The sequence below is a fragment of the Panthera tigris genome, chromosome B4 (assembly GCF_018350195.1).
Source record: "Panthera tigris isolate Pti1 chromosome B4, P.tigris_Pti1_mat1.1, whole genome shotgun sequence".
In the NCBI taxonomy this organism is placed as follows: domain Eukaryota; kingdom Metazoa; phylum Chordata; class Mammalia; order Carnivora; family Felidae; genus Panthera; species Panthera tigris.
The window spans coordinates 76234417-76248746 of NC_056666.1; the positions used below are offsets into that span (position 1 = coordinate 76234417).

A 14330-nucleotide genomic window follows, 5' to 3' on the forward strand; every position below is an offset into this window, starting at 1 on the left:
CTTTGCTCAATGCTACCTCCTGCCACACAATGGATGAGTCATCCCGGTCTCCAACTTCACCTGCCCTGCCCTCGCCCTGACTAAATAGGAGTCCTGAGAATCTAAGTGGCATTTTGTCTTGGGAACTGGACACTACTTTTCTCAGTAACCATGTGATCAGAGTGTATTTACTGACATGGAAAGATGCTCGTAAGATGCTTTTGAGCGGAAAAAAGCAAATTATAAGACAGCATAATCCCAGTTTATAATGCACATGTGTATTTATAAATATAAGCAGAAACGTAGCTGGAAGAAAAGACAGGGGGATGTTAATAAGTTACCTTTGGATTGTGGATTGTGGGCGTTTGTATTTTTTTTCTTTCTTTTTACAATAAATGTGTATTTGTTATTTAATAAAAATGAATAAAAAAAAAAACTATACATCATCATCCTATCACAAAAATCTGCTACAGAATATTAAAACTTTTTTGATGTTAATGTAAGCAGCTTGAAAATGACCATTTCTACTTTACTTGTGATGACCAGGGAGGGAGGGATCTGTGGGATGGAGTAACGGCAGTGTCCCCAAACGGGTATGGGTGGAGGACCCATCCCTTAGGGGACATTGTAGCTAGGAGTAAATGTGCTCTTTTATTAAAAGGAGTTCTTTTGTTTTCTGTTTTTGTGTGTGAGAGAGAGAGAGAGAGAGAGCTCAAGTGGGGAAGGGGGGCAAAGAGAGAGGGAGAGAGAGAACAATCTCAAGCAGGCTCCACACTCAGCACAGAGCCCCAACACAGGGCTGGATCCCACGACCCTGGGATCATGACCTGAGCTGATATCAAGAGCTGGATGCTCAACCGACTGAGCCACCCAAAGCGCCCCTAAAAGGAGTCCTTAAAGGAAACAGCTCCAAAAGTGTTGAAGTGGGGACAAAAAGGGCTGCATGGTCGGACAGCGTTAAAGGCCCCATACCCTTAAATCACTCTTGGCAACATACCCAGGCAACGCCAGGTGTCCAGGTCTTTAGGATGTGAGGAGAGCAAAAAATGGGGAAGCAGCAGTGGTTACAGGCTTTCTGGGGAAGGTAAGGCAGCAAGAAGGTGTAGAACAAGAGCAATTGCTAAAAGCAGTTTGGACAGCACGATGGCCTGGGCTATCACTGGATAAGGCATAAAGGGCCACTTCTATTTTCTTTTCTTTATCTGTATTTTCTACAACAACAGCTGTTACTAGTATAATCCAGCCCCACCCAGCCAAGTGACCTTGGGCAAGTTTAATTTCTGCAACCCACAATCCTGGGCTAGTATGGAGAACAGATGTGACTACATTAAAGCATGTAGTGCAGTATGTGACATAAACAGGCACCCAATCTAGTGGTGACAATTAATATTATGTGGGTGGCCCTCCCTACTCCTCCAGCCATACCTCATGATGATCAAGCACAGTAAGTAGCCAGTCATCTCCCAAATCCTGAACTTGGGTTACAGTCTCTTCTTGTTCTTTGTCTTCACAGTCTCCACTATACCAGAGTAGGGGTGTGGGGCACAAAATAAGGTAAAATTCTAGTTGATGTCCTTTGTATCAAGGGTTTAACTCTGTCCCAAGTATTTTCCTAGAGTAGGCAGTGGGAAGTCATGGAGACTGCAAGGTTTCAAGGACCTTGTTAGTTGCTACATTACTGTAGCTTCCTCTCTCAGTGACATCCAGAACGCTGTTCACTCTACCCTGTAAGGCTGAGAATCTTGGCAGATTTGCCTCTGGATCAGAACTGGCTGCCTGAATCCAGATTAGGCACAACCTGGAAATGCAACACAATGTCTTTTCTGCAGGAACATTTGACTTTGGGATGTGTCCCAGCACTGTCATTCTGAGATGTATGCCCTTGGATAAGTCCTTTCCTCTCTGTCTCAGTTATTCCACCCATAAAATAAAGAGGCTGGGTCAAATGAGCTTTAGTGTTGAAATCTTAGCAGGGGTATCTTCATCTTAAAAGCAGGAGGATGTTTGGTAGGAGACAACAGTGGAGTTGGAAATATGGACTACCTGAATGTATAGCCTCCAAGGAAGGGAAGAAATTCCTAGGCTGAGAGACTCTCAGAAAAGTGGTAGCTAGGCATTATGGAGATGAGTGACCAAAGCATAGATTTCAAGAAGTGCTATATTGCATGCTTGAAAGGAACCTGAAAATATAACTGATGGCAGTATTAATGGTCTTTATTTCTGTTTCCTAGATGTATGTGGAAGAGGAAGAGAAAAGGAGAAGTACACTTCTGGGAATCTAGGCTATCATATAACCTGATCCCACTATTTGCTAAAGGAATAAATGTACCCTCTTGCTCCCGAATGTTTCTCTAAGTTGCTTTCCATGGTAGAATACAAGTATTCTTTCATCTGATCAGTCACTTCTACTAATTTATATGGATATTTCTCCGACTTAGGCTCAGGTCAAGATCTCATGGTTTGTGTGTTCGAGCCCCACATCGGGCTCTGTGCTGATGGCTCAAAGCCTGGATCCTGCTTCGGATTCTGCATCTCTCCCTCTTTCTCTGCCCCTCCCCTGCTCGAGCTCTGTCTCTCTCTCAAAACTAAACACACATTAAAAAAAAAAAAAAAAAAAAGCAACCCCTCTGTCATTAGTGGGAAAAACTGGTGAGATTTGAATAAATTCTATAGTTTAGTTAATAGCATTGTATCAGTGAATTTTTTAGTTTTTTTTTTTAATATATGAAATTTATTGTCAAATTGGTTTCCATACAACACCCAGTGCTCATCCCAAAAGGTGCCCTCCTCAATACAAATTTTTTAGTTTTGATAAATGTTTCAGAATTATGCAAGATGTTAACATTAGGGGGAGGTAGGTAGAGGCATATCAGAATTCTCTGTAATATTCTTTTTTTTCTTCCAAATTTTTATTTAAATTCTAGTTAGTTAACATATAGTGTAAGACTGGTTTCGGGAGAATTTACTGATTTGTCACTTACATATAACACCCAGTGCTCATCATAACAAGTATCCTCAATACCCATCACCCATGTAGCCCATCCCCCACCAATCTCCCTCCATCAACCCTCAGTTTGTTCTCTATCCTTCAGAGTCTCTTATGGTTTGCATCCCTCTCTTCCCCCCCCTTCCCATATGTTCATCTGTTTTGTTTCCTAAGTTCCACATAGGAGGGAAATCAGATGGTATTTGTCTTTCTGTAACTGACTTATTTCACTTAGCATAATAAACTCTAGCTCCATCCAAATCGTTGCAAATGGCAAGATCTCATTCTTTTTGATGGCTGAGTAATATCCCGGTGTGTGTGTGTGTGTGTGTGTGTGTGTGTGTGTGTGTATACACCACATATTCTTTATCCATTCATCAGTCCATGGACACTTGGACTCTTTCCATAGTTTGGCTATTGTTGATAATGTCTCTGTGCTATCTTAATAACTCTAGTGGAAATCCAAAATTATTTAAAAATTAAAAGTGTGTTTAAAAAAAAAGTAACCATCCCTCAACTTTGTGTCTTCCTTTATCTCTTGCATTTTATAGTTAAGGGTCTTGAAAGCACTGTCTGTAGTTGCTATTTCTACTTGAACGCTCTATATTCACACTAACTCTACTGCCCAAACACTTCTGAAGTAGCTCCAGTCAAGATCACTGATCAGGTCTCTAATATTTTCATTTTATTATCTTATTATTAATAATTTTTCCCAGTTACAAAAGTAATAAAAATCTCATTGGGGGAAAAAAGTCACAGTCAATATAGGAATGTACACATGCCTTGAACGTATGCTCTTATTTTTCCTATTTGACTTCCCTATGCCTGCCACCCAAGATACCCACTGCCAATGATTTGGTGCATATGCTCTCAAATTTTTTCACCTATTTTTATATACTCTATTTTTTTAGATACTATATATATATTTACATGTGAAGATATCAAAAAGCATGTTAAGTGATTAAAGCAAGGTGTCGAACAGTATAGTATGGTAACTATACTAACAGTATGTGAGAGTTCATATTTCCTCACATACTAATTATTATCCAATAAAAAAAATCTGCCAACTGTTTAGATTACAATTTATACCTCATGGTTATTTTAATTTACATTTATTATTATTATTAGTGAGGCTAAGCATTTTTTTCATGTTTATTGTTTCTTCTTTTTTTATTAAAAAAAATTTTTTTGTTGTTTAGTAAACTCTACTCCCAGTGTGGGGCTTGAACTCACAACCTAGAGATCAAGAGTCCCGTAGCTCTACCAACAGAGCCAGCCAGGTGCCCCTATTTTTTCTTTTTTAATTACCTACTCACATCCTTTTGCCTCAATTGGCAAATGCAGTGGACACTTCTGCTTTATTTTAATTGATCCCTCTATAGCATTTGACATTACTGACTACCCCTCCCCTTTTAAAAAATTCCCTCCTTCCATGGCTTTTGTGAGATACCCCTTTTTTCTAGGGTTCTTCCCATTTCTCTGGCCACTCCTCAGTCTTCTTTATAGGTTTCCCTTCCTCTGTCCCTACCTTGTATGCTGGGGTCCCTCAAGGTTCTGTCTTAGGTCCTCATTGTTCACTTACATATTCCCTGTAGATGACGTCATCTACCTTCTGGTTTTACCCACCAGTTGCCTAGAGATGACTCAGACCCTATAACTCTAGCCAGATCCCTCTCCATACCTGGAATTCTACCTGGAAATCCTATAGACATCTTACACTTATCCTTGCCTAAGGCTGAAGTCTCCTTTCTCCTCTCTTTACCTCTCACCCTTTAATCTGTTTCTTTTCTTGAACTCTCCATCTTGGTGGATGTGACAATTATCTTTTCAAATGTCAAATGTGCCCGTTCTCATGTGTCTGTGCGGTGCATGTGTCACTTGCTCTGCCATTTCCTTGCCCCCTTTGCTTGACTAATTCCTATTTATCCTTTGGGCTTAGTCAGGCACCACTTCTGGGAAGCCTTCCTTGACATGGTATAGTCCAGGTTAAAAGTTTCTCCCAAACTCTCCCCCAGCACCATGAGTATTTCTCTAACATGGTACTTACTGCACTGGGATTATAAACTCTATTTTCCACATTCTAAATAGTCCCTTGAAGGCAAGGACCACATCTTATTCCTCTTTGTGTTTCAGCACCTGGCACCTAAGAGAGGCTCCACAAGTGTTTGTCTACACTCGTGGTACCAACTTTTATCATCCCCCTGTCTTGAACCTACTTCAGTCAGGCCTCCCAAATAGCACAAGGTGACCAATGACCTTCATGTTGCTCCAATAGTCAGTTCTCAGCTTTTTCTGGGTGTTTGACTCTGATGATAACTCTCCTTTTAGAAGCACTTTCTTGGGGGCACCTGGGTGGCTCAGTTGGTAAAGCATCCGACTCTTGATTCTGGCTCAGGTCATGATCTCGCGGTTGTGAGCTTGAGCCCCACATTGGGATTGAGGAGTGAAGAGCCTGCTTGGGATTCTCTCTCTCTCTCCCTCTCTGCCCCTCCCATGCTCTCTTTCTCAGAAACAAAACAAAACTTTTAGAAGCACTTTCTTCACTTGGCTTCTGGCACCCATACTCTTGTTTCTGCTGTCGTTTTACCAGCTGCTCCTACTCAGTCTCCTTTGCTGGTTCCTCCTTATCTCCCAACTTGAAACATCAAAGTGCTCTTGAGCTCAGTCCTCAGACCTCCCCTCTATCTCCTTTCACTCCCTAAGTGATCACATGCATCTCATGTCTTTAAATACCATGGATACTTTGATACACACACATCCTATCTCCAGCTCACATCTCTTCCAGTTTCAAGTTCTTATATAACATCTCTACATAGGGGGCACCTGGGTGTCTCAGTCAGTTAAGGGTCCGACTCTTGATTCCGGCTCAGGTCACGATCCCAGGGTTGTGGGATCGAGCCCCACATTGGGCGCTGCGCTGAACATGGAGCCTGCTTGGGATTCCGCCCCCCCCCCCCTTCCTGTTCTCTCTGCCCCTTCCCTGCTTGTGCTCTCTCTCTCTCTTTCAAAAATAAATAAATAAACATTAAAAAAAAAAATCTCTACTTGGATGTCTTAAAGCATTTCACATTTAACATGCCCCAAACCAAGCTTCTACCATTTTCCCTTCTCTAAACCTGCTTTTCCTACAGACTTCTTCATCTCAATTAATGTTATTTTTCCAGGTGTTTGAGCCAAAATGAGTTTTGCCATTCGCCATTTTTCTCTTTCTCTACTTTCAGTATAAATCCTGACCATTTCTCATCACCTATATAACCACTCCAGTCCAGCCCATTATCATCTCTTCCCTAAATCACGGCAATTGTTTTATAATTTGTCTCCATGCATCTGCCATTGTTCCTAGAATTTCTTCCTCCTATTTTTTAAAATTTAAGTCAGATAACATCACTCCTTTGCACGCAAACCCTCTGAAGGCCCCCATGTGATCAGAGTTAAAGCCCTGGTCCTCATAGTGGCTATGACTTTGCTTTTCCCATTCCTCAAACACATCAACAAAGTTCCTGCCTCAGGGCATTTGCATGTGCTCTTCCTTCTGCCCTAATCATTCTTCTCCCTGGTTCGTATCCTCAGATCTCTACTCCAGTGTCCCCTCATCAGAGGTGTTCCTGGACCACCCTACATTCTATCCCTCCTACCCACTTTGTGTTGTTTCTTAGCATTAACCACCACCTGACACAATTTCTTTATTGTCCGTCTCTCCCACTATCGTAAACTCCATGATGGAAGAATCGTAGTCTGTATTAGTGCCTAAAACAGTGCTTGGCACCTAGTAGGTGACCCGTGAATACTTGCTAAATGAATGACTGAAAGAAGGAAGGAAGAAAAGAGGAAGGGGAAAAATAACAGGCCGGAGAGAGAGGAGGAAAGAAACCAGCAGTTGAGTGAAATGATGGTAGCTTTTGCTTACAGTGGACCACAAGGGACCCATTTTTTAATTACAGGAAAATTACGCCAAAGACCTGGTCAACATTACCCCCTTCGAGAGAACAAATTGACAGGGGCACGTTCTGCACTAACTTAAATAGGTTAGGTACTAAAAACCGCTAGGAGGATGTTTCTGTAATGCCAGCCAAATTAAAGAATTCTTACCCAAATAAGTGAGATTTTTTTTCCTCACAAGATTAAATCAAGTAAGATTTCAAAAGAAATACATTCTCCAGCCCAGCTGGAAGCTAGCCAGCAGGGAGAGTAGAGAATGAGAGCAAAAGAGCTTGTTCTAAGGTTTTAGCCTTTGATGGATCCTGCAGCTAAGAAACTTGCTAACTAGACTGGGTCAAGACGTGTGCTTTAAACAAAGAACCCCAGGATGACGACAGCGGCACAGCTGCTACCATTTAAATGCAGAAATACAGAAATTCTGGTTGTTTGATTTGGAACAAGGGATGGAACCTAGGAAACCCTGTATTCTAATTTGAGCAGAATTAGTAAGCCATTTTACTAACCTCGGGCAAAGCATTTGGCCTTCTATCTTTCACTCAACTCAGGGAAGAGAAAGGGGTTCAAAAGGAGAACCTCAGTGGAAAAATAAGATTCCCTGCACCTGAACCACGTCCTCATGAGTAAATGGCTCACAAATCAGAGCAGCTGGCATCATTGCCTGGCTCAGCTGACATGGAGCCCGAGCCCCACAGAGGCTGCAGGTGGCTGGACCACACAGGCTTTATCAAGAAGTTCCACATGCCCTGGGGCTCCTCAATACTTACACTTCTTCTCTTTTCCATGTTTGCTTCTTCAGCGGCTTTCTGGTACCTTCAGAGAAGGGGAGGGGGGGAGAAAGAGAATGTTCTCAAATTAAATTTATGTTTTTACTTTTTTTTTAATGTTTATTTATTTTTGAGAGAGCACAAGCAGGGCAGGGGCAGAGAGAGAGGGGGACAGAGGATCTGAAGCGGGCTCTGCACTGACAGCAGCGAGCCCAGTGTAGGGCTTGAACTCATGAATCGCGAGATCATGACCTGAGCCGAAGTCGGAGGCGCAACCGATTGTGCCACCCAGGTGCCCTGTTTTTACTTTTTTATCCTTTAAGAAAACCACTTCTGCCTACATATTTCTGCCAGCAAGTGTCTTTAATCAACTCCAGCAGAAGAAGCAGAGAATCAGAGCAGCCCTCACTTCCTGCACTGTTACAGTCATCGGGTCTGGTCTAACAGGTCCAAGGCGAGCAGGTCAAACGCTGGGAAATAACTAAATAGAGCAGAAAGTCTGGGGTTTAAATCCCCCTTTGATGTCTCATTAACTGTGATCACTTAACCTCTGTAAACCTCAGTTTCCTTATCTAGAAAATGGCTTTACAGATCTCCTGTCAAGGTTGCTGTGAGGGTTAAATGAGATCACGTGCATAAAAAACACTTTGCAATTAGCCAAAGGATGTAACATGGCATTGAACAAGGATGCACATTTCCCCCGGGCACTAATGCCTCTGAAATCTTACAGTTCTTGCCAAATGATGGAGAGCTAGTCACACTGCCTGTGCATGTGTGAGTGTAATCTAAATTCTTGGTATCGTCACTTTAGCTCAATGTAGTTGATGGTATTACACATATTTTAAATGCCACTGAAAATGTCTTTAAAGAAATTACATGTGATTTGGCACTTGAAGAAAAACTGTTTTTACTGTTTTAGGTATGAATAAGGGTGATATGTGAGGAGAAAAGTTTATGTGCTAAGCAAGCACTGGTCCTTTTAATTGGCAGTGTTTTTGTTTTTTTCTGAGTGATGCATAAAATAGTGGCAAGGCTACAGTGGATGGCATTTTAGATTTGATAAACAAGCATGTATAATTTAATTATTTTAATTTTATGATTACTTTCATCATTTTTCTTTTTTTTAAATTTTTAAATGTTTTTATTTTTGAGACAGAAAGAGACAGAGCATGAGCAGGGGAGGGGCAGAGAGAGGGGGAGACACAGAATCTGAAGCAGGCTCCAGGCTCTGAGCCATCAGCACAGAGCCCGACGCGGGGCTTGAACTCACGGAGTGTGAGATCGTGACCTGAGCTGAAGTCAGATGCTTAACTGACTGAGCCACCCAGGTGCCCCTTTCATCATTTTTTCTTACTTGGATCAGAAGATCCCTGAGAAACGACAGAAGTCCCAGGGCTTCTCAGAGGGGATTAGGTTTTCTCCATTTGAAGGCAAAGATGGGCTGGGATGTCTAGGCTGCAGCAAATCCCCAGGCCACCCAGGACAACCTTAACCTGGCTTCCCCAGGGCCTCTGAGTCAAGCACAGAAGGCAGCACCATCACCCAGAATATCCCCACCCCATGCCTCTCCTTGGGCTTACATGCCTAGAACTCAGCACCAACCCAACCCTAGAAAAGGGCCACTTGTTCTCTGTCTTAAGGTAGAACTTCTGAATTCACAAGTCACTTAGAGAAGGAAAAGGAGGTGAGAGAAAAAGAAAAAGCAGAATGGGGAAGGGCCCATCCCTCTACCAAAACCAACTTACTTTTTTTTTTTTTTTTTTGGTTTCAGGGAGTATAATTTAGTGATTCAGCACTTACATACAACACCTGGTGCCCATCGCCCTCAATACCCATCACCATCTAGCCCAACTCCCACCCACGTCCCTCCAGCAACCCCACGTTTGCTCTCTATCATTGAGAGTCTCTTATAGTTTGCTTCCCGTTCTTCTCTTCCCCCCCTTCCCTTATGTTCATCTGTTTTGTTTCTTTTTTTTTTTAATGTTTATTTATTTATTTTGAGACAGAGAAAGAGTGAGGAGGGGAGAGGCAGAGAGAATCCAAAGCAGGCTCCAGGCTGTCAGCGCAGAGCCTGATGTGGGGTTTAATCCCATGAACTGGGAGATCGTGACCTAAGCTAAAATCAAGAGCCAGACACTTAACCGACTGAGTCACGCAGATGCCCCAACACTAAAACATTTTTAACCTATGAAGTAGGGAAAGATTTTTTTTTTAAGCTGATATACTGGGGGTAAATTAATAAAACCTCTATGGTGGCATTTTGTCAATTTTACAAAAGCACAAATGTTGTGATCCATCAATTCTGTTTCAGAATTTGTCCTATAGATACACTCACACAAGCAAAAATGACTTTCATATTAGATTATTTGTCAGCACATTAACTGTAATAACAAAAGACTGAAAACAACCTGAATTTCCATTAGCAGAGGAATGGTAAATAAATTACAATGTATTCCTGTAATGGAATACTATGCAGCTATAAAAAGGGATGATGGTGATGGTTGCCTGATAATGTGAATGTTCTCAATGCCACTGAATTGTATACTTAAAAATAGTTAAAATGATAAATTATATGTTATGTATAACATATCACAATTCAACAAACACAACAAAACAGTATGATACTAGCATAAAGACATATAGATCAATTGAATGGAATAGAGCCCAGTCAAAAACAATTACAGTTACTTCAATTGCATGAACAGAATGATTACTAATGGATGGAAGTCACCCTATTACAGAAATATTTGCCACAGATTTCCCATCTGCATTTTCTCAGAAGGGCTAAATATATTTGAACTGTGAAATCTTTGCATATATCTGTGCCACCCCATCCATTTCTCTCTTTACTTCACCAAGGTATTAAGCATGACTGTCACAACTGTTATGTTTTCCATTAAGCCAGCAGTATATTACTTCATATATGTCATATAATTGTAAGGTGACTTTTACCATCTAAATGTAATGTTCACATGTTGCTTCCTACATTAAAATTTTTGGTAGGGGGGAGAAGAAAAGGAATATAGCCCAGAAATAAACCCTCACATATGAAGTCAAGAGCTTTTCAACAAGGGTACCAACACCATCTATTAGGGAAAGGACAGTCTTTTCAACAAATGATGCTGGGAAACTGGATCTCCACATGCAAAAAAAAAAAAAAAAAAAAAAAAAAAAAAAAAAGAAGTTGGACCCTTGCCTTATACCATATATAAAAATTAAGTCAAAATGGATTAAAGACCTAAGGGTAGGAGCTAAAACTATAAAACTCTTAGAAGAAATGAGGGGCCAAGATTCATGACGTTGAATTTGATAATGATTTCTTGTAATAAAAGCACAGGCAACAAAAGAAAAAGTAGATAAACTGAACTTCAACAAAATCTGTGCATCAAAGGAAACTATTAACAGAGTGAAATAAAGAAATAATAAAAGAAAGTATTTGTAAGTCATATCAGATAAGGGATTAACATCCAAAATATACAAATTTTTAAAGATAACAAACATGGGATAATATTGTGCATTCTATTCTGCATCTCCCTTTCTCCATCTTAGAACAGCTGAATTTTTACTCAAGCACTAGAGAAAAGTAGTAAGAGGAAATAACCAAAAGAGATATAGTTCCTGCTCTCAGCTTAACAGTTTAGACATTAAACACATAAGCACATGAATATATATATATAATGCATATATATATACAATGTGTGTATATATATAATATGTATACATAAAATATATACATTAGACACATACACATATATAATACACACACACATATTGCAATAAATCCTTTAAAGAAAAAGAACACAGAATTATGAAATAGCCTAACAAAGGAAGCAAGTTGAGAAGGCAGTGGTGGAGGTATGTGTATGCTGTGTGTCTGAAGGAAAGCCTTCCTGAGAACAAGACCTTTAGACTGAGATCTGAAGTTTGACCAAAAGAGTTGGCCAGGCGAAACAAGGTGAGGAAAGCATTCCAGGCACAGAAAAATGGCCCACACAAAGGCCCCAAGGTGCCTCAGGTGTGTAAGTACATAAAGCTCCAGGGTTCCTGGGGCACATCGGGAGAGGGAGAGCAAGAGACGGATCAGGAAGGCAGAGGTTCTGTGCGCCATGCTGAGCGTTTTGAATGTAATCCTAGGTGCAAGGAATGGTCACTGATCCAATTCATGTTTTTAAAAGAGTGCTCCAGGGGCACCTGTGTGGCTCAGTCTGTGAAGTGTCCAACTCTTGGTTTCAGCTCAGGTCATGATCTCACAGTTTGTGGGTTTGAGCCCTGCAATGGGCTGTGCCCTGACAGTGGAGCCTGCTCGGGATTCTCTCTCTCTACCCCTCCCCCTGTCTCTCTCTCTCTCTCTCTCTCTCTCTCTCTCTCTCTCTGAAAATAAATAACTTTTTAAAAAATTTTTAATGTTTATTCAGTTTTGAGAGACAGAGAGCAAGCAGAGGCGGGGCAGAGAGAGAGAGGGAGACAGAATCCGAAGCAGGCTCCAGGCTCTGAGCTGTCAGCACAGAGCCTGCCACGGGGCTCAAACTGACGAACTGTGAGATCATGACCTGAGCCGAAGTCAGATGCTTAACCGACTGAGCCACTCAGGCGCCCCTTAAATAATCTTAAAACAAATAATAAAGGGGTTCTCTAGAGGCTGTGTGGAGAATGGACTAGGGGGGCCGACAAAGGAGGTGGCATTAATGAGAGGTGATGCTGGCTTGGCCCAGGGTGGTGACACTGGAGTGAAAGAAAAGTGAGTAGGCTTGAGATGTATTTCAGAGGTAGAATCAACAGGACTGGTAGTGAGGGAAGGCGGAAGAAGCAGTCAAGAACAAGTCCCAGGTTTTTGGCAGCTGAGTTCATGGAATTACTGTTAACTGGGATGGGGAATTCTGAAGGAGGAGCAAATCTGGGGATGGGGAAGATAAAGAGTTCAGCGTTAGCCACGTTAACTAAATAGCAATATAAATTTAGGACTTGTCTGTCCACAGGTGGTATTAAAGCCACGAGAATACACCATATCACCTACAAGAGTGTGCACTGCGAGAAGAGGTCCTGGAGACTAACATTTTAGCAGTCAAAAGGGGATGAAGAGGTCATAAGAGACAATGACAAGGAATAGACAGAGAGGTAGCAGACAACCAGGAAACTGGCAGAGAAGCCAAGAGAAGGAAAAATGTGGGAGGCACAAAGTGCTGAGAGGTCATGTGATACCAAGGCTACCAACACCTGGGTTTAGCAACACAGCAGCCTCTTGTAACCCTGGCAATCCTCTTCCATTATAAATATAATTAATTTACCCACATTCCTTTTATGTGCATTTGGATTATTTCCAGCTTTCCACCATTACAAATAGTACTTTGGTGAATGTCCTCGTGCGTATATTTTCCCCCTTACTTGTACTAATATGTCTGTCTGAGAGTCCCTAGAAATGGAAATGCAAGAGAAAAGTGGATTATAGATAGAAAGGAACTTACAATTGGCCTTGGCCCTTGTTTCCACACCCCCTGGGTAATCATCTACAGTATATTACAGTGATAACACAATATATGGGAGCCAGAGCCAATCAGCAGAAAGGTTTATTCTTAGTCAATTGTTCTCCAAGGCAAAGTATTTGCACAGTGGTTAGTTGAGTAAATAGGCTCAAAGGTTCCCTTCCCTTTTCTGTCTTAACAGAAATACAGACTTAAAGAAAGAAGACCAGAATAATTTTCATCTTCAGTCCTCTCCTTTTAGCACAGAGGCATCTGAAAGACACAGGTATATCTGCCGCTGGCTGTCTTGAATTTTGTTTTGAAACTCCACTCAAATATCCCTGTCCTTTATTTGGAATGAAGTACTCGCTAAATATTAGATATGCAGGGAGAAAGGTCGCATGCCACTGCTTTCTTCCAAGTCAGGGCCGTGGTACTTTTTACATTTTGCACTCTCGGTATGCTAAGAGATGCTGGGGTGCCACACTTCTTTTTTTTTTTTTTAATTTTTTTTTTTTTAACGTTTATTTTTGAGACAGAGAGAGACAGAGCATGAAGGGGGGAGGGGCAGAGAGAGAAGGAGACACAGCATCGGAAGCAGGCTCCAGGCTCTGAGCCATCAGCCCAGAGCCCGACGCAGGGCTCGAACTCACGGACCGCGAGATCGTGACCTGAGCTGAAGTCGGACACTTAACCGACTGCGCCACCCAGGCGCCCCAAGGGGGGTGCCACACTTCTAAATTGAGCGTTGGGGCAGGATTCAGGCCTCAGACTTTCCTCAAAGGCACTTAGAGCAACTGGCGTAATTCTGACACAAAATGTGAAGGTCACTGATTTTGCAGGGGCAGGGGAGGGGGAAGGCATTTTGAAGATTCAAATTGGAGGGGAAAAATATTTGCAGTGACATTTCTATAATTAAAATCTCATCCCTCTCCCCCTCCCAGACTGTCTTGTCGTCCACCATCCTCTTGTTCACACACAGAATTTAATCTTGCAACTGCTCATTAATGCTCAGCGGTGGGGCAGGCAGCTGATGGAGGATGCTAGAATTATCTTGGGAGTAATAGCAGTGCCTCAAACTTTTCTAAGGCCAGAACAGAGTTCCTGAGCCATGACTCTTGCTCGCATGCCCTCAAAGAGAGCAAAGAGAAAATGGAAACTCCCAAGTTTCAGGCAATGTATTTTCCTCTGGAACTATTTCAC

The 14330-nt window shown here is 41.8% G+C and overlaps 1 protein-coding gene across 5 annotated transcripts in view; it reads right to left on the reverse strand.

Annotated features, from left to right (window-relative positions):
• Positions 1–14330, reverse strand: part of LIMA1 (LIM domain and actin binding 1) — an 84184-nt gene that overhangs the window by 36300 nt on the left and 33554 nt on the right. For all 5 annotated transcript variants that reach the window (XM_007073009.3, XM_042992260.1, XM_042992258.1 and 2 more), the window contains exon 3: positions 7669–7714. In XM_007073009.3, the coding sequence (XP_007073071.2) occupies positions 7669–7714 (46 nt within the window). The remainder of the gene's footprint in view (positions 1–7668; positions 7715–14330) is intronic.